This window comes from Pongo abelii, chromosome 2, assembly GCF_028885655.2.
Source record: "Pongo abelii isolate AG06213 chromosome 2, NHGRI_mPonAbe1-v2.0_pri, whole genome shotgun sequence".
Taxonomy (NCBI): domain Eukaryota; kingdom Metazoa; phylum Chordata; class Mammalia; order Primates; family Hominidae; genus Pongo; species Pongo abelii.
Window position 1 is genome coordinate 139,710,375 of NC_085928.1, and position 20,080 is coordinate 139,730,454.

The 20,080-nt window shown below is 40.5% G+C and overlaps 1 protein-coding gene across 1 annotated transcript in view; it reads left to right on the top strand.

Annotated features, from left to right (window-relative positions):
- The window catches only part of LOC100461955 (collagen alpha-4(VI) chain-like), an 89,528-nt gene extending 70,250 nt beyond the window's left edge, over window positions 1-19,278 (top strand). Inside the window, exons 33-37 of the mRNA XM_054552577.2 lie at window positions 6,511-6,601; window positions 9,365-10,048; window positions 11,814-11,910; window positions 12,557-12,786; window positions 18,658-19,278. Coding sequence (XP_054408552.2) covers window positions 6,511-6,601; window positions 9,365-10,048; window positions 11,814-11,910; window positions 12,557-12,786; window positions 18,658-18,830 — 1,275 coding nt within the window. The 3' untranslated portion in view covers window positions 18,831-19,278. The remainder of the gene's footprint in view (window positions 1-6,510; window positions 6,602-9,364; window positions 10,049-11,813; window positions 11,911-12,556; window positions 12,787-18,657) is intronic.
- The last annotated feature ends 802 nt before the right edge of the window (window positions 19,279-20,080 follow it).

Genomic DNA, 20,080 nt, shown 5'->3' on the forward strand with positions numbered 1-20,080 from the left:
TTGGACAAGTCTCTTCACCTTTCTTGGTCTTATTTTACTCAGCTCAAAAATGGAGAGGAGTTGCAACTAGATACTATCCAGGCTCCCTTCCAGGTGTAATTATCAAAGTGTTTATTTCTCAGGAAGGGATTTCCTTAACATTTGGAGAGTGATTCTTGGGGTGTGATCACATCCCTCCAATGCTCATCAGTGCTTCTCTCTGAGAGGGAATCCTGGGCAGACAGTGTTGGGATCTTGCACACAGATGATCCTTTGTTGTGATGTTCTTGCCCTCTTAGTTGCCTTAGGTTCTGAGTAAAGGGATATAACAGTATGTGAGAAGGACATGCCAGCTTGTGTACTTGAACCTCAGTTCTGTCATTTCTATCTGCTCTCCTCTTCATTTATTGGGCATATTCTTACCCCAGGATGCTGGGAGACAACTTCGTGTTCTTTAAATTTAACAGTTTACAAAGCATGTTAAATGATACTTGCCAGCTCAGCTATAATGAGTAACCTCATTTCTGGTGACATTGGTAAGGAGAGAAACTGTAAAAATGACAACTGCATTCTCAGGACCTTTCAGAAAATCCTCACTTCTTCACAACTGGGCAGAAAATTCAGCCCTTAACCTCTCCTACTCTGTTCCTCAGCCTTAGGGCAATCCAGTTAGGAGAGTGGAAATACCTTGTGATTTTTCTTCTGAATTATCTGCCTGAAGGCTTTCTTTGATTATGTGTGGGGCTTTGTCTTTCACCTCTATGTTATTTTGATTTTCAGAACAACACCCACATGCTACTTCTGGAAAAATGATGGTTGTTCAATTTGAAGCAATTATGTAAACAGATGTCCTAACTTCCCAGTCCATTTAAACATGCTTAGAAGCTGTGGTGCATATTGAAAAGGTTTATAAAGCCATCTATTGAGTTGTCTCAGACCTAAATAAAACTGCATTATAACATTTGGACTTTCTGTGCCTAATCCCTTTGTTAAGAAATGTCTAATTGCCTTATGTCTCAAAAGAAGACTTCATTAGACCCATTTTTTTTAAGTTAAAAAGCAGAGGATTACAAGGAAAATGCAATTTGTGGGCCAGGTTTCAAATTTTGTTTTTCTTTATAAAAAGTCTAGCCCATGTTCCCTTGAAACAATGCCTAATAGCTCACATTTATTGATCTAGGCACTGTTCTAAGATCTTATTGATTCATTTAATCCTCAGCAGTCCAATGAGATAAGTATTATTATGAGCCCATTTTTCAGATGATGAAACTGAGACACAGAGAAGTTAAACAACTTGCTCAAGGTCTGGAATTCTCATTAGCAATGGGATTTTCAAAATTCAAAAATCAAAAACAGGAAAAGAAAAGAGACTTTAGAAGATTTAAGTTCTTTCCCTGTATTTATGCATTTGGTCTTTACAATAACACAATGATATAGGTCTATGAATTGGCCCTATTTCGAGTTCTGTGTATTGCTCTTAAAAAAGAAGGCCAAGCAATGGAATGATAGCTATAATGGGAGGCAAACCAAAAAATCACCTTTAGAAGCTGAAAATATTAAGAGAAAGGCTAAATAAATTTTTGGGGTATATTTTTGTATAATTTCAAAATTCAGATAATTTCAGTAGGACATTCTTTCCTATTTTGGGGAGACAATAAAATATAAGTATTTATTTTTATTTTATTTTTAATTGACAAATAATTGCATATATTTATGGGGTATAAAGTGATGTTTTGATATATATACATCAAGTAACAATCAAATCAGAGGAATCAACATATCTAAAGTTGGGAACATTTCTTTTGAAGAAAGGTGGTTTTGGGTTATGCAGTTAGGGCCCTTGCAGAGGAGGCCTATGGCTGCTCTCTTCTCCACCAGACTGTTAATGCCCTAAGGCCAGGACCAGCACCAAAGGAAGAATTAGGCAATGAGGCTTCAAACCCTGGTTTTGTCCCTTATGTAATCTGGGCGTGTTATTTGGCAATCGGGCCCCCTTAATTTATTCTCTGTAAAATGGGGATAAACTCATAGGATTGTTGTGAGAATTATAAGAGATGGTACCCACAGGGATATCTGACACTTTCTATGTGTTTACTCAATTGGGTCACTATATTACCATCTTCTTGAGGTCCATAAGAATGTCCTTTGCCCACTATTTATTAAATCTGATAGTGAGTGCCTATGGAGTTCCAGCCACCATGCCACATGCTTTCCATGCCTTATCATACCAACCCCTCCCTATTCAAAATGTGGTTCAGGGACCACCAGCAGCAGCAGCATCACCCAGCATGTGATGCCTTTCCCCTGATGTAAGCAATCAGGATCTGTATTTGTAACAAGATCCCCAGATGGTTTGCATAAATGTTAAAGTTTTAGGAGTATTGGTCTGAGCCTCATAGCTATGCTACAAGTTAATAATGATAATTGTACATTTCCCAGATATGTGAAGGCCAGAGATGAAGTTACTTGTTCTCAGCTATACAGTCCTGAAATTTACATTTGGATATGGCTGGTTCCTAAGTCTCACTATACAACCTAAACCCTTAACCCAATGCTGACACCTAATGTTTTCCGAGGAATCTAGGAAGAGTTGGCTGTTTGATGGCAGTCTTTGGTGGGACCATGCCAACTGGAAGGAGCCGGAACTGGACTCAAGCTCCTGGGGTCAGTCACGGGTTACCTGGCTACTCTCTCCCTCTGTCTCCTTCCCCCTACTTTTTCCAGTTTGCTGTCCTTGTTTCTCAAGCCCTTACTTCAACTTGATGACACATGGTTTCTAATTCTCTCTCCTTAGGGTCCAGTTAGCTCTTCCTCTGTCCAAGGCAAATCCTCCTTTCTAGCACTTGCTTCTTTCTACTCTATTCCCATCTTTCCAAGCCAAGAGACTCCCCCAACTCAGTCCCAGAGATGAACATTATCCCATGGCTTCTGGCAGCTTAGTACGACAGCTGATGCATTGACTTTAACCCACAGGGTTAAGTTTGAGTCAGGGATCGTGGGGAGTTTTTTTTAAATATTGAGAGTTGAAGTTTGAGAGTCATCCTTATACTCCTTGAGAAATGTCTTTCTGTCTATCAAACAAAAAAGGATGTTAATTTAGCCCCTTTGCCATATCCTTTCCCCTCAATATACTCCTGTCTTTAGCACACAACTAGTCCCAACAACAACTGGACATTTAGGGATGAAGTTGGTTGAGAGAATTGCTAAAGGTGCTGAATCAAACTGTAGTAAAATTTTGAACCTCGAGCAGACCTCTTGGTTTATGTTAAAGATACTCAACTGATATTTCCTTCTCTGGTGTTGATGGAACTTTGCAGTAGGAATCATACACAGTTTTCTCCTCTCCTCCCATGCTATCTCTCTGCTTGAACTTTCTCAGGAAGTATCTTGTCTATTTTATCAGTGACAAGGACCATGCTGGCAAGTCCAAAGTCAAAGTAATTAAATGTTTATTAATAACAACTAGGTACAGATGAATCTATACTGAATCATAGCTTCCCCTGTGGACTTTTATCATGTTTTTGTTCCCACAATTTTGTTTTTGCAGGAACAGTACAAATTTTAAACATGATCATAAAATTATTGTTTGTTAGAAAAGTTTTTAAAAAGTAAGTGTTCAAATTCAGTTGAATTTGATAGTTTTCCAGCAAATATTAATAGAATAAAGATAGAAGAGTTATGTGCTCCGAGCTGCTCAAAGTGGAAAAGTTGGTGCATTGTCCTGATCAAGAAGCAAATAGAGAAGGTAGTTACCTAGGACCAGCCTGTGTTGGAAAAGGAAGAGAACTCAGGGTCGTTGAGTCTTTCCCTAAAACTCTGTCGCTGAGGAAACTGAAGCCAGAGGTTTATCCAAGGCCACATAGCCAGTTACGGCCGATGAAGGACTAGGACCCAGGTTCCTGACCTCTAATCTGTTAGTGCTGCACAGAACTTTCCCTATGAACCATCTCTAAGACAAAGGAGAATGAATTTATACAGACTTGGGGGAATGTTCAAATTTGTTTGAAGTCTTTCATACTACTTTAAAAAGTCACTGAAATTTTGCATTTTATAATATACTTCACCCATGTTTCCTGTGCTTAAAAAATAATGTACACTAACTTAGCATTTCCCTACAACTGTTGGAGTAAAATTGATGCACCCAGAGTTATCGCAGCCTCTTCCTATCTCCTGACACATTGTCATGAATTCTGGGTTCAGAAGCCTTCCAGATTGCCTTGTGTGATTTCCAGTACAGCTAGTGATGTGTCATATTCCTGCCTACACTGTTTTCTCAATCCTTGGTGATTAATTAGGTCCATTTGGCTTGGTCAGTACTCAGATCTGATGATCATGTGCAGTAGATCTGAGTGCTGAATGTTGGCAGCGCTGCACTCACTTTTCATGCCAGCTTTCTCCACATGGCAAGGAGTTCCACAGATGTGTGCCATGCAGCTGCAGGTTGGAGGTGGGTGTACGCTAATCTGTGGGAGCGAGAGCATAGAGCAGAATTCCAGGGATAAGCACAGTCCGCCTCTGGGCCTTTGTACATGCTGTCCCTTCACACTAGAATGCATTTCCCTGCCTCTTTGCCAGTTAAGTATCTGACTTATTCTCTCAAAAGTGCCAGACATCACAATTTTCATTAGGTTCCCTCTGTTCCTCTCCCTTGAAATGAAAATCTCCTCTTCCTGTGCTCCCAAAATATATTATTGGAGCTCTTTCTTGTTTGAAAATCATTTATCTGTCTTTCTACTTGGATTTTAATCTCTTTGAAGATGTGGCCATGTCATCTTTATATCTCCAAATGGTTTGTTAATGCTTTCATGTAGCATCTGTTTAATCAGTCTTGATTGATTTGGATTTCTAAGTTAGGAAAAAGCCTAATTTAAGGTTGCTTTTGCCATATGAGGAGCAAGAGAGGATGCTTTTTGCTTTTATTCTTAGGAGACTTAGGCCTGTTCCCATGGTTTTCTGTGTTACGTTAGCATAAATATTGAACTCTTCATATTTCTTTTCCCACTAGGATTTGTTTTCAAGTAAGCTGACTCTGAAAGACAATGTTTGGGATACACTACAGTCCCGAACAGAAAGAGTGAAGAGCTCTGTAATGTTAAGAAAATTTGTTTGCAAATTAACCCTTGACTGTCTATCTTCCTGAGGTCTAGCCTGACATCTTCATATCCTCAGCATCTAACATCTTCATATCCTCAGCATATTGCTACCTGGAGGAGGGCCCAGAGCTTGCTTGTTCCTGCCCACACAGATGAAGGAGGAGAAGCTGACTCTCAGTGGGGCCCTTTTCTGCATGCTTTGGCAGAGAGTAGATACAAAGATGGACATGACTAAGCTTAGACATCCACCTCTTTGTAAACCACACCTCAAATCTTGAGAGAAGCATTTCTAGTTTCATCATGAGTTTGACATTCTGCAAATTATCTGTATAAGTCAGGGCAGGTTAACTGTGAAACCATTCTCTTCCAAGTCTCAGTGTCTTAACAAACATAATAAGTGGTTATTTCTGCCACCTGTCATAAGTGGATATGGTCCCTTGCATATGTTTGTGTGGGAGAAGGCATGTTTTGCTGCATGCCACTGTTTCGGGATGTGGGCTGCTTCTGTCAGCGACCCCATTATACCCTAGGGCCTCAAAGCCTTTTTCTGGATCCTCCTCACCTGACTGGCAGATGAGGGGAGAGGGAGTAATGGAGTACAGTGCATGCACTGGAAATGATATACGTCACTTCCACCTGCATCCCATTGGCTAGACCCCAGTCAGTAGGCACCACCTAACTGCAAGAGGGCCTGGGAAATGTAGTCCAGCTGTGCCCTAGGAAGAAGAAGGAAGGGGTTTGCTGATCATCTAACTAGTTGACCCATGGACCTTGTTGGATTTATTGTTAATATTTTGCTTTTAAGCATTGTTATTAGTTGTTAAATTAATCATAATTGAAAAGGCTAAGTAAAGGAGATAAATTAAATAAAGGAGATAAATTTATATCTCTATAAAGCTTTCCCTGATGCCTCTTCACTTTTATATTCTGGTTGTGATATGTCTAGCTCTGACCACCAGGAATACTCTAGAGGGGATTCCCACATGGTGTCTACTGTTTCCATTCTAATGGTATTTGACATTTATGACTGCCCATTTGAAGAGTCTGCCATTCAGGTCAATAGCTCCCACCACACTGCATCCCGTGAACAATTAATAAAGATTTATGAAGTTTAAAAATGATTTAACATTGTCTCCTTACTCCCATTCCAATGCATGATGTTGGATGAGTTTTACACATATTGGGAGCCTGAAGACCCACAATACACATAGCCACACCAATGACAGTCCAACCTCCAGGTTAGAACTAGGGAACTAAATAGCAATAAATAACTGGAATGTATAATGCTGAGTTATTTGTACATATATTTATATAATTATATATCCTTTAAAAATCATATTCATGTTTTTCTCATCTGAATGAGAAAACACATGAAAAAGACGGCCTGAAATTACTCCAGCTAATCATAAACTTGAGTGTGTGTGTGTGTTTGGATTAGATGGATGGAACCAACAGATTTTACTTGTTCATCTGGGAGACAGAGCGCCAGCAGGATGTGGAGCACATGGCCCGCTGCATTCTCTGCTACGGTAAGCCAGGACAGCCTTTAGAAGAGGATGAATTCACTGGTGGCCACAGGCTAGCTCTGCTCGGCAGATGTATATTTACTTGGCATGTGCAGGGTTTTAAAATCTAGAGAATTTCCTGTGAAGTCTGGATTTCTGGTTTTTCTTAGGAAGTCAGACTTATCATGAGAGTCACAGACACTGCATTCCCATGAGAAACAGTCAGCACAGCTGAGTTGGGCCTCACCCTTCTTAATGGGGTGAGGAGTCTCATAGTCCTCATCCCTCCCTATCTTACTCCTGGCATACTCTGCTCATTTATCTGTCCTGCTAGCTGCTGGGTTGGCTGGGCTTGTGGTTCCTGCCTTAGTGTACCTTAGTGTGATGGGCAGGCCACTGAACTAAGAATTAAGAGTGATGGGTTCTAGGCCTAGAACCACTATTGACCAGCAGTGGGATACTGGCCAGTCATCCAGTTTGTCTTGGTTCCCAAACCCCGTTGTTATATCCCACACCAACCTGTGCTGGAGAGAAGTTTCTGCTGAAACGCATGCATGCCCACATGTGAAGAGCTCCTGTCCATACCCATTTTACCTAGCACCAGAGTGGGTAAACTTGAAGGGATGTCATGGTTTTCTCTGCTTGATCCACACTAAGCCTAGTACTACCACAAGATACTCAGCTATGACAACTTGGTCAAGTCAAGTGTAGTAACTGCCATTTGTGAGTATGTCACAGGTGATGAACTGCTTTCACATCCATCATCTAATCTGACGTATTGCTTTTTCGGGCCTCAGTTCCCTCTCCTCTAGAAACCTAAACCTAGCTAGTGTTCATCGAGGTTTTACTATGCATCAGGCATTGTTTTGAACACTTACATATATATGAACTCAGTTTTTCTTTTAAACTTCATAAGCAACCTCAAAAGGAAGTACTATTATTATCATCATCATTACCTCCATGTGTCAAATGAGGAAACTGAGGTTCTGGTAGACTAAGTAATTTACCCAAGGTCACATGCTGAGTAAGGAATAGACCTGGACTGAACCAGGCAGCCAGGTTGCTGAACTCTTGACTATTACCCCTGTGCTTTGCTAATGACTGAATTAGGAGTTTTTAACCTTTCTTGGTATCATAGATCCCTTCTGCATCTGGTTAAACCTATGCTCTCCTTAGAATAATGTTTTCAATGCAGAAAATAAAAACAGGATTACAAAGGAAAATGATTACATTGAAATTATCAAAATACTTAAAAATTTTGATATAGTAATATATATTTTTAAAAGTTTTATTTTTAATTGACAAATAATAATTATATAAATTTATGGGGCACAGTGATGTTTCAATGCATGTATACATTGTTGAATGATCAAATCAGGCCAATTAACATAACAATTGCTTCAAATACTTATCATTTGTGTATGGTGAATATGTTTAAAATCCACTTTTTAAAGCTATTTTGAAATATACAATACATTATTATTGACTATAACACCATGCTGTGCAACAGACCACCAGAACCTATCCTTCTGTCTAACTTAAACTTTGTACCCTTTGACCAATGTACCTCTTTTCCCCATTCACCTCCCTGCCACCCTCCCTACACTCTATTTCTATGAGTTTGAACTTTTTATATTCCACATACAAGTGAGATCATGCAATATTTGTCTTCCTGTACCCAGCTTATTTCACTGAGCATAATGTCCTCTAGGTTCATCCACATCACAAATGACAGAATTTCCTGCTTTTTTAAAAAGGCTGAATAGTATTCTGTTGTGTATACCACATTCTTAACCCATTTGTCATGTGCTTCTTTATTAGCATTTTAAACGATAAGATCTAGCAGGTCTAATAACTATTATTTCAAAGTATTAGTGAGTGCAAATAATATTGAGCCATTTGCAACCAGTGATAAGGAAATCAGTGATTTCTATTGGTGTCGGAATCACTAGTATTATAGTTGTTTGTTGTCTTTATGCACAGTGAAAAGAAATGTTAAATTTCATTTCAATAGAGGTAGTGAAAATAAAGATGTAATTTTTTCCCATCCTCATTCACAGACACCTTGGGAGACTGTGGTTCCCAGGTTAAGAACACCTGCCCCCACCAGTTCTAAATGAAAGATTTTGCCCCAGCAGTGGGTCCCTAACACCGTTGTTCATCAGAATACCTGTGTACATTTCAGTGATAGATACTGAGCTCCCTCCCAACACTACCAAACCAGAATCTTGGCGTGGCTAGAGCCTGGGAATCAACAGTAAAAAAAAGAAAAAAAAATTCTACATGCCATTTTGATGCTGAACCAGCTCTAGAGCTCTAAGACTACACTATTAGCTTTTCATTTAAAATTGGCAATGTTTGATCTTTTTTTCTTAACCTTAAAAAAAAGGCAGTTTCATATGGTCGTTAAGGTCACTTCCAGCTCTAGCAATCAATGTTTTTTTACGTGGTTTCCCACTAGTGTTGATTTATCTATTGTTAGATTATAATCTATTATTAGATTATAATTATTTTTTGGAGGAGGAAATAGAGGTGATGTCTGTGAACACAGAGACTGGGAAGCCATATGGCCTAGTGGTTGAAAACATTAAGTGTGCAATCGATCTCAATTCTTCTTATGAGAAATGAGCTCATTTACAGTGCCCATTGACTTGCCACGTCACCACAATGCCTGGAAGATAGTGCTCAGAGACAGCTGTCCTTATTGAGGGTCTGGAACTGTGTTTTGCATGGAAAAGAAGGGGATGCGTGATTTAACTCCAGCCTCTCCCTGCACTTCCTTCCTAGACAAATGCAGACCAGACCCAGGATGCCCGGCTGGCGCGCCGGGGCCCCAGGAGGTGGACGTGGACTTGGTGTTTGTGTTGGACAGCTCCTATGGAGTGGATGCCGACGTGCACCGCGGGTCTTTGAGTCTAGTGGACGCTGCGCTAGAAGACCTGGAGGTGGCTGAGCAGCCGAGCGCGTCCCACCGTGGGGCGCGTGTGGCCCTGGTGACGCACACGACACCCAACTTCTGGCCGGGTGTGGGTCGCCTCCCTGTGCGCGAGGGCTTCCACTTGACCACCTATGGCAACCGGACACAGATGCAGAGACATGTGCGCGAGGCTTCAGCCCGCCCCTTACAGGGAACCCCCGCCCTGGGCCACGCCCTGGAGTGGACGCTGGAGAATGTGCTCCTGGCAGCCCCTCGGCCGCGGAAGGCACAAGTCCTCTTCGCCATCGTGGCCAGCGAGACAAGTAGCTGGGACAGGGAGAAATTATGGACTCTGTCCCTGGAGGCCAAATGCAAGGGCATCACCCTCTTTGTGCTGGCCTTGGGTCCGGGTGTGGGGACCCATGAGCTAGCCGAGCTAGCCGAGCTGGTCAGTGCTCCCTCTGAGCAGCATCTACTGCGCCTACAAGGGGTCTCGGAGCCAGAGGTTAACTACGCTCGGGGATTCACTCGGGCCTTCCTGAAACTCCTAAAAAGTGAGCAGTCCCCGGGAACTGGGGCACCTTGGGTGGAGTGGGGAGAGGAATTTACAGAGCCTGGCATTTGGGCATGCAGGTGCCTGTTGCAGATTCACTATTGCCTAATGTTTGTAGCCCAGCATCCCTGGGAAACGCCAGGGAGCACCTCATTTCCTGAAAACTCTGCACTATTACTGCCCTGACATTGTGTCAAGCCTAGTGATGGTTTTTTGTCCTGAACTTCTCATTTGGTGGCTGGGAGCCTCAGTCTTCCACGTAACTTTTCAATTTTCTCGTTTGTCAAAATGAGAATTGCAGTCTTTTCTCTAATTGTGAAGCCATATGTTCAGGGAGGGGCTTTGAAAGCACTAATATTGTACACATATAAGGCATAGTTACTGCTATTACTATTTATTACTACAGTTTCCAATAGTATTTGACAGTGCTTCTCAAATTTTTACATGCACATGAATCTCCTGGGGATCTTGTTAAAATGTAGATTGTGATTTTGTAGGTCTGCATTGGAGACAAGAGTCTGCATTTCTTACAAGATTGAGAATGATACCAATGATCCTAGTTTATTTGATGTTTATTTTAAAGTAGAGGTTGACATGGCAGTGTGGAGTCAGGGGTTTTCAGGGACTCACTAGAAAGTAAGGGAGACAGGACAAAAGTCTAGGGTCTTCCATTTCAGGTTGGATTGATGAAGCCAACAGTGAAGATTAAGGGGCAAGGGCTGTGCCAGTGGGTCCTAGCCAGAATTCTTTCCCATCCCCCTGCTCGAGCATCCTTAACTCCAATTAGAACTAGTGGAATTGTTATTGTTTTTTCTCTTATAACTAGATGAATTAAATTCGTGAGCAGCCAAATCTGTATCCCTAGCATGATAATGGAGATTTAGAATTGCGATGGCAAGGGTATTATCCTGGTCACATTGTTAGCAGTTTGTCTTGGGTTTCATCCTCCAGTGCATAATTCAACTTATGTGCAGGGTGCTTTGCTGTAACATGTGGAGCCTCCTTGCCCTCCTTGCTTGGAGACATTAGTTTCTCAGTTTATAGGTGGTTGTGGTAGCCCATTGGGAGCCTTGAGGGACATCTGTGCCTTCATCATTATAAGAATAAAAGGAGTTTGATGGACATCTTAGAAGTACTAACACAGCATTTGTACCTCTCCAATTTGAGAGGTACAAAGATCAGTGAATTGGTTCTAGTCCTAGCTCTGCCATTAGTGAGCTATGTGATCATAGAAAAGTTCATGAATGTCTCTGAACCTTAGATTTCTTATATATGTAGGTAATAGAAGGCTGATGGCTTAGAGATTCTTTGAAGGAGAAGCAGCCTGAAGGAATCACTTTTCTAATCTGTTTTAATTTAATTTTACTTTATTTTTTATATTGTATTATGTTAGATTGTATTTTGTATTTTGTTTTTCTCTTAGGTTGGATTTTACTTTGCATTATTTACATAATAGGATACATTTTATGTTTTTATTTTGTTTTATTTGCTTTTATATTATATTTATTTTATGCTTTATGTGAATATATTTTATGTCTTTTTGATTTTATGTCTTCCAGGATTAAAAACATTAATGTTTTGCTTTTATTTTTATATTGTTATGTTTTATTCCATTTTGTTTCATTTGTTTTATTTTATATTTTACACTTTGTTTTACTTGATTTTATGTTTTGAATTTGATGTCTTCATGAATAATATTTTCTTTTATTTTATTTTAGAATTTTATATTATTTTATATTTGACTTGATTTTTTATTTTACTTTTAGGTGGGACAAACCAGTACCCACCTCCAGAGCTCACTGAAGAATGTGGGGGCCTACACCGTGGGGACACTGTGCTGCAATTAGTCACGCCTGTCAACAGGTGGGTTGAGGACAGGGTTGAGATTGGTTCATACCTCTGCCCCAAGGTGGAAGAGACTTTCTCCCTAAAGAAAGGTCATATGCAATGCTAGTCCTCAACTTGACCTAAACCACTGGTCCTGGGATGCTCCTGGGTTTGACAGTTCTGATATGGATTGTCTTTCTTTTCTTTTCTTCAGACAGGGTTTTGCTCTATTGCCCGGGCTGGAGTGCAATGGCATAACCTCGGCTCACTGCAGCCTTCACTTCCCAGGATCAAGCAATCCTCCTGCCTTAGCCTCTCACATTGCTGGGACTACAGGCCCATGCCAACACACCCTGCTGGTTTTGTACTTTTTGTAGGGATAGTTTCACCATGTTGTCAAGGCTGGTCTTGGCATTCTACCAATTTCTACCAATTTCCATTCTACCATATCGCCCCAAGCTTGAATTCCATATCCCAGAGGTAAAATTGATAATGCTAAACATACATTCTGATTTTTCAAACATGTCTGCAAAGCTAAGAAAATAGTTAATTCAATAACACAGTCATTAGGAAATGCCCAAACATAAGGCTTACAAATCACAGCAATAACAGTAACAACAGTTGAGCCTCTCAGTTCTTGAGATTCTTTTCATGCAGTTTGACATGGATTGTTTCTATACAGGTTGCCCAGGCACCAGTTTGGTATGTCTGGCTTGGCTGATGATTTGGAAGCACTTGAAGCAACAGGCGTTTTTCTAGAAGAGAAGAGAAAAGACATCACAACATCTATAACTCAGCAAGAAGCACTTGAAAATTATGAAAATAACAAATATGACATTGAAGAAAATGAACAAGAAACACCAGCAAAACAAAAAGGAACTAGAAAAGAAATAAATGCAGACACTACCTTTGGTAAAAACCAAACTACTTCTTGGTCCTTAAGTTGGATGCACTTTTTTCATTTTTAACTTTTTCTTAAAAAAAATCCTGTGCACTGTGTTAGCATGCAATTTTTTTTAAAATTCACTTTGCTTACAAATCCACAGGTTCATGTATGCAGCTAAAGAAAATAGTTTAAAAAGAAAGACAGACAAAGGCTAACTTTCACCTGGCTGTCAAACTGGAGCTGGATGAAAGTTATTTCAGGGCATATTATGAAGGCACACTCTATGAAGTGTCTGCACTACCTTTGCAGAGAAGCAATGAGTTATTGCAGAAGTGATAAAGATACTCCTGACCTTGAAATGTACCTACTTGGAGAGAGGCTCTACATTTTGGATACATCTAAAATAACTGTAGCATCAATTTTGGATTACAGCATGCAGTAATGCAAATGCCAAGTTCCTTTTTTTTTTTTTGAGACAGAGTCTCACTGTCACCCAGGCCGGAGTGCAGTGGCATGATCTCGGCTCATTGCAACCTCCGCCTCCTGGGTTCAAGTGATTCTCCTGCCTCAGCCTCCTGAGTAGCTGGGATTACAAAAGCCCGCCACCAAGCCTGGCTAATTTTTATATTTTTAGTAGAGACATGGTTTCACCATGTTGGCCAGGCTGGTCTCGAACTCCTTGCCTCAGGTGACTCTCTTGCCTCGGCCTCCAAAGTTCTGGGATTACTGGCATGAGCCACTGTACTCTCCGCTAAGTTACTTTTTATATGTGATCAACAAATTAAGCAGAACACTAAACACATGAGAAAGAGATACAGGAAAACTTCTCTGTGAAATTCTGGAAAGTGATTCAAGATAGCTGAAAGAGTTTCTAGTGAGTGGTGTGGTTAGTCCTGGTTACATTAAAGGAGAGATCATTTATCTGAGGTTTTGAATGTGCCTAGATGATTCTCCATCTGGGGCTACTGGCTGGGTGGCCATGGGAGTTATTCACTCTCTCGGTGACTCAGTTTTCTGCTCTGTAAAGTGGGGATTATATGAGTCCCTACCTCATAGGTTTGAGAATACAACTTGATAATTCATGTGTTTGCCACATAGTATATACATCCACACAAGTTAGTTGTTAAGATGCTGATGATACATGCTACCTTTTAGATTTCAAAGCAAACACATGTCCAAAATAAATAACAGAATCAGACAGACATAGGAATACCACATCCTTAGGCTAGAATATTAAACATAGAAGAACTTATCTTGTTGGTTCTTATGTTTTCAGTATAGAATATCCTCAGGTAATCTTACTAAGGTAGTGATTTTCAGTCTTGATTGTACATTAGTCACCTGGAGATCTTTAAAGATTGACCTCAGCCCAAATCAGTCAGAATCTCTGGGTGTGGGACTTACCCAGTGATTCCACTGAACAACCAAGAGTGAGAACTACTGCTTTAAGGCCTTCTTTCTCATAAAATCAAGGTGGAAAGGATGGGGGAGAGTTTCCTAGTCAACTAATCCAATCCCATTCACAGACAAAAACTGAGGTTTAAAGGTCTCTGATAGTTCTCAGCTGCTCTGTTGTTTCGTGGCTCTGGCTGGCCAGTTTCCTTTCTGTTTTCATTCCAAGGCCATTCAAAACCCTTACCACCTCCTCCCCCATGCCTCTTCCTCTAGCAGATATGCCTCCCTCTTTTTTTATTCTTTTCAAAAGAAATAAAGGTGACCGAGCGCAACCTCCTGTAACTTTCTGTATTTCTGCAAGCCTCTCTTCCTGCCCTCCAGCTGGAGAAAAGAACTGGCCCTTCTCTTATTCTGAATTGTCAAGAAAGACCAAAGGGCTCTTCCAGACCTTGTTGACTTGTGCTTCTTGGGATCTGGCCACTGTTGGCCACTACCTTCCTCTTTAAACCCTCTCCTCTCACAGCTTTGGAGACAACATTCTCCTCTTGTTCTTCTATTCTGGCCAGTCTGTCTTTGTGGGCTCCTCTTCCCAGACCCACCTTCACAGAGGGATTCAGGTTTTATGGAATTTGTACAATTTGGGGGCCCTCTTTAAGAAAAAGATTTTAAAAATTGTTAAAATTAAGTGAAAAGTGAATATTCATTTAGAAGAGCCTTATGCAAATGATTTGCTCTGAAGCCTAGCGTTTATTAATGTCATGATGAATCTGCTACACCCTTCCCCACGATTCTTTCTTCAGTCCTCCAAACACTCTGCACCCACCACACTACTTAGGCATGCTTTTTTTTTCCCTCACAACATCAACTATCCCCTCTGTGCTGGTGACTCTCAAATCCGTATCTTCCACTTTAACTCTCTCCTGTGCTACAGCCTAGTGTATTCAATTACCCTCCAGATCATTCCACTGGACTTGCCTGCAGTCACATCAAACCAACTTAGTTCAACAAACCCAACTCATTGTCTTTCCCATTCAAATTTCCTTCTCTTCCTTTACCAACTATCTTTATTGGTATGAACTACCACTGGCCCAGGAATGGAAAACTCAGTATTGTTTTTTAAAAATTAATTAATTAGATTTAGGAGTGCAAGTACATGTGGATATATTGCACATTGGTGAAGTCTGGCCTATTAGAGTACTCATTACCCAAATAGTGTACATTGTACCCAAAAGATAGTATCTCACCCTACACGCCCCTGCCCCTGCCCTGGCCCTCCCACCATTTGGAGTCTCCAGTGTCTTATTCCACTGTGTATGTCCACATATACCAATTGTTTAGCTCCTACATACCAGTGAGAACATGCAGTTTTTGACTTTCTATTTCTGTATCATTTCACTTAGGATAATATCCTCCAGTTCTATCCATGTTGCTGCAAAAGACATGATTTCTTTCTTTTTTATGGATGAGTAGTATTCCATGGTATATATACCACTTTTTAATCCAATAATTCATTGATAAGCATTTAGGTTGATTCCATGACTTTGCTATTGTGAGTAGTGTGCCTATGAGCATACGGGTGTAGGTATCTTTTTGATATAATAATTTCTTCTCCTTTGGGCAGATACTCAGAAGTGGAGATGCTGGATTGAAGAGTAGTTCTATTTTTAGTTCCCTGAGAACTCTTCATACTGTTTTCCATAGCGATTGTACTAATTTACATTCCCACCACTAGCGTTCCCTTTCTCCACGTTCTCACCAACATCTGTTGTTTTTTGACTTTTTAATAATAGTCATTCTGACTACTCTAAATGCTATCTCCTTGTGGTTTTAATTTGCATTTCTCTGATGATTATTGATGTTGAGTATTTTTTCACATTTGTTGGCTGCTTGGATGTCTTCTTTCAAAAAAATGCCTGATTGCCCAATATTGTTCTAGTTGACCTCTTCTCCCTTGCCTCCTGCTGTCTAACTGGTCTGCTTTCTTCCAATTTGTCCTCCTTCCAGTTCCATTCTAAACAGCTGATTGACATTTCTAAAACACAAATATGGTTGTGTCTCTTCTCCTCTTCTATGGTTCCTCATTGTTTAGAAGATAATGTTCAGGTGCCTATGGAAGGCACACGGGCCTTTACAATTAGACCCCTGCTTTGGTCCTCTGGGGCTTTACTGGCTGCCACTTCCCTGCATATGCCTTTCGTGGCCTTTATGCCTTGCGATTTATTCCAGATCTCTGTACCATTGCTTACCCTCACCTGACTGTCTATATTTCCTCCACAGTGTCCACGTGGGCTATATCTACTCATCTTTTACTACTCAGCTGAAGTTTCGCCTCTCCTTAGAGTTTTTTTCTATGCCCCCAGGTAGTTTTAAATTTTCACAGCCTCCTTGGTTCTCCTGAATCTTAAGACAAATTCTGCCATAGTGCCTGCTACCTTTCATTGCGCCTACCTGTGAAGAATTAAATGAGTTATCTCTCTTCGCAGGTGCCAGGCTGATCTTGGTACATTTTCAATTTCAGTGTTATATCCAGAGCACACAGACCAATTTTTTGGTTTTCTCCTCCAAGTAGGGCTATAAGACATATATGCCAGGGAATAGAATAAGCTGGAGCAAAATTATAATTTCATTGTAGCTGCTGTTCGTACCTGCCAACTCTTTTCTCTTTCTGCACCTTTACCTTTCTTTACTCCTGGATTCCATGAACGACTGTGAGTAAAATTGTTACTGCCACCACATAGTTCTTCCAAGAAGGCAAAGGTTAATATTCATGGTAAAAAATAAAGCCAAATATAAGACTGGGGGCTAGCAATAATTGCTTGGGTAAAAATTTGTTGGCCCTCAATGCCTTAACATACTGGTAAAAGAAAAATTAAGACTAGTGGTATTCTGAGTGTTAAGCTACAAAGATAATTTAGAGATAATTAGCATAAAGCATGAAGGACTCTTTCACCTATAGCTGTACTGACCAATATAATAACTGCTAGCCACATTGGCTATTTACATTTAAATGTAAATAATTCAAAATTAAATGACATTAAAATTTCAGTTCCTTGATTGCACTAGCCACATTTCAAATGCTCAACAGCCACATGGGAGTGGTGTCTACTGTATTGGACAGCACAGATTTTCCATTATATCAAACATGTCATCGTTATAGAAAGTGCTACTCTAGAAGTCTAATTTAGGAAGAGCAGTCCCTGTTTGATTGTCTTTCCGACCCAAAGCAAGGGTGGAGGTTCTAAAGATGACAGAGTGTCCCTAGGAAAAGTGATGGATATATTTGAATGAATTCTTGGTTTGTCAGTTCAGAATCAGTTGTAATGGCAGAGGTTGGTGCCAGCTGATAACTAACCCCTGAGTCTATTTGTTGGCTCTAGAGAGTAGAGCAAAGAGCTCTCCATTGGAGTGTTTTTCTGTTGACAACAACAGGTTTTTGAATAAGTATTTCTCTTACTTCTCCTGGGCCTGTACTGCTTGTTATCTTATATCCTCCAGAGTAGGGGTCATGCAGTGAGCAAATTCAAATATGACTACTCAAAGCATAGAACTATTTCCATGATCAATTTCTTACCATACTAAGAGCATATCTCATCCCTGTGGGTACAGTACATCTGGTCACCTCTCCTAGAAAACTAGTCTGTGCTGATTATACTGTTGGGAGGTTAGCAGATAGTTTCACAGAAACGAAGCATGAATTTTAAGGCTTGTGTTTTTGAAGATAGTATCCTCTTTATTTAAGGGTACATGGAAGCCCTAGGAGGAACTATGGGGAGGATGGCAGCATCCTGTGCTTCAGGGCCAACCTGGGTCAGAAATACTTCTATGTGATACAAAGGATACCCAAGGAAATCTGTTCTCCCTAGAAGTTGAGGTGGGGAGGGTTATATACCTGGGAAAATCATTGCCTCATGTAAAATTCAGGGAGTCTCAGATCTTGCTTTGTTGTAATGTGTTGATTTCCAATGCTGTTTTTAATTGTTCAGGAACATCATGTTTTTCCTTTAATAGATGTCTTAATTTCTCAGGCAAGAGTCAGGGTACTATAAATAATAAATAAGCTAGATTTGCTTAGGTCATTAGAAGACTGGAGACAAGCAATTGGGATGGTTTGCAAAAGGAGGGAAAGCAGTATAATGCACAAGTGAGGAGTGCTCAGTATCAGAAAGATTTATTAATATTCATTCATTTATTCACTCATCTATACATTATCTGTTGTATGTCTTCCAGGTACTGTGCAAAGTCATAGCTATAACTAACTATGTTGCACATTTCACATATGTTATATGACACTTTATAACATACTTGTGATATAGAAGTTTTTAAAAATATTGCTTTTATAGCTGAGGAAATTGAGGCTCTGAGGGGTTAAATTACTTGCTTAAGGTCACAGAACTAGTTGGTGGTGAGGCTGAGATTCATTCCCAGGTCTGTGACTCCAAACCATTGCTCTTTTTCTGTCATGGTCATGCAGGAAATTCAGCTCTGTGTTTATTTTGTTGCAGGTCCTTGTTCCATGGATCCAATGGAAGGCGAGTGTCAGGATTACACCCTGAAGTGGTATTACAACAAGGAGGAACAGGTTTGCCAGCAGTTCTGGTATGGCAGCTGTGGGGGCAATGCCAACCGGTTTGAAACCAAGGAAGAATGTGAGGCTCAGTGTGTCCCAATACAGTAACAGTAGAGGCAGAGCCCTGTTACTGTTAAAGGCAGAGCTTTTAATGCTGATGAAATGGAGATTACCATGGCTGAGGCAGGACCTCACAGCTCAGAAGTGACATAGCCCATTCCAACTCCTTGGACATCAGATTCCTAAACGCCTGAATGTTTTCCCGCCAACAAGGACTTGGACCAGATGATTTGTGACTTGAGGACTGAATTCTAATAGTTAAAAAAGTAACTGAAAGATATTTAAATGAATTAGAACTGAATGAAAAAGAAACTTGAACTTGACTTATATTATTTTAAAATTTGGGGGTGCTATGTAGCAAAATAAAAATCAGTGTAAGCAGTGAGAAAAACCTAATTCAGAAATGAATCGAAACTTGGTTTGTTTTTTTACCACCAGAGAATAGGGAAATATTAGTCAAAGACAGGGCATGGAAAAAGGGACATCTAATGTGAACGAACTTCATCCTTACTACTTAATGTAGATAAATAAAGGCATTCTTTTTTAAATCATTTGGCATGAGACTGTGTGATTCTTGCTCACTGCAATCTGTGCTATACTTTGTGACACTGTGGTTGATGAAGAGACAGCAGTGATTTTTCCATGAGACCAACCCTTTGGCACCCATTATAGTGATCTCTGTCCTTCAAAACATGGTGACTCAACAATCAAGGCTGACATTATTAATGAAAAGTGAAATGAAAGGTTTACATTCACCATGGATGAAACATTTCGCAGCAAAGATATTAAGGAAAATTGTGTTTTTTGTGAGATTTTCCTCTGCCTCATGGCTTGATTCTCTGGGCCTCTAACCATGGGCCCAGCTTCCAGACAGAATTGGGAACTGTGTGGAGGAGATCTGTGGGGCACTGAGGATGCACGGCTGTTTCTGGTTGGTGGATCATGCATTAGTCAGCTGGGGCTGACATAGCAAAATACCACGGGCTTAAACCACAGAAATTTATTTCTCACAGTTCTGGAGGCTAGAAGTTCAAGATCACAGCACCGAGGGCGCTCTTCCTGGCTTGCAAATGACTACCTTCCCGTTGGGTCCTCGCATGGCCTTTCCTCATTGCATGCTCATAAAGACAGCAAGAGAGAAAAGACCCAAGCTCTCTGGTGTCTTTTTTTTTTTTTTTTCATGTGAGACAGGGCCTCACTATATCAATATTGCCTTGCCTAGCCTCAATGTCTTGGGCTTAAATGATCTCCCTGCCTCCGTCTCCTGAGTAGCTAGGACTATAGGCATAAGCCACTGC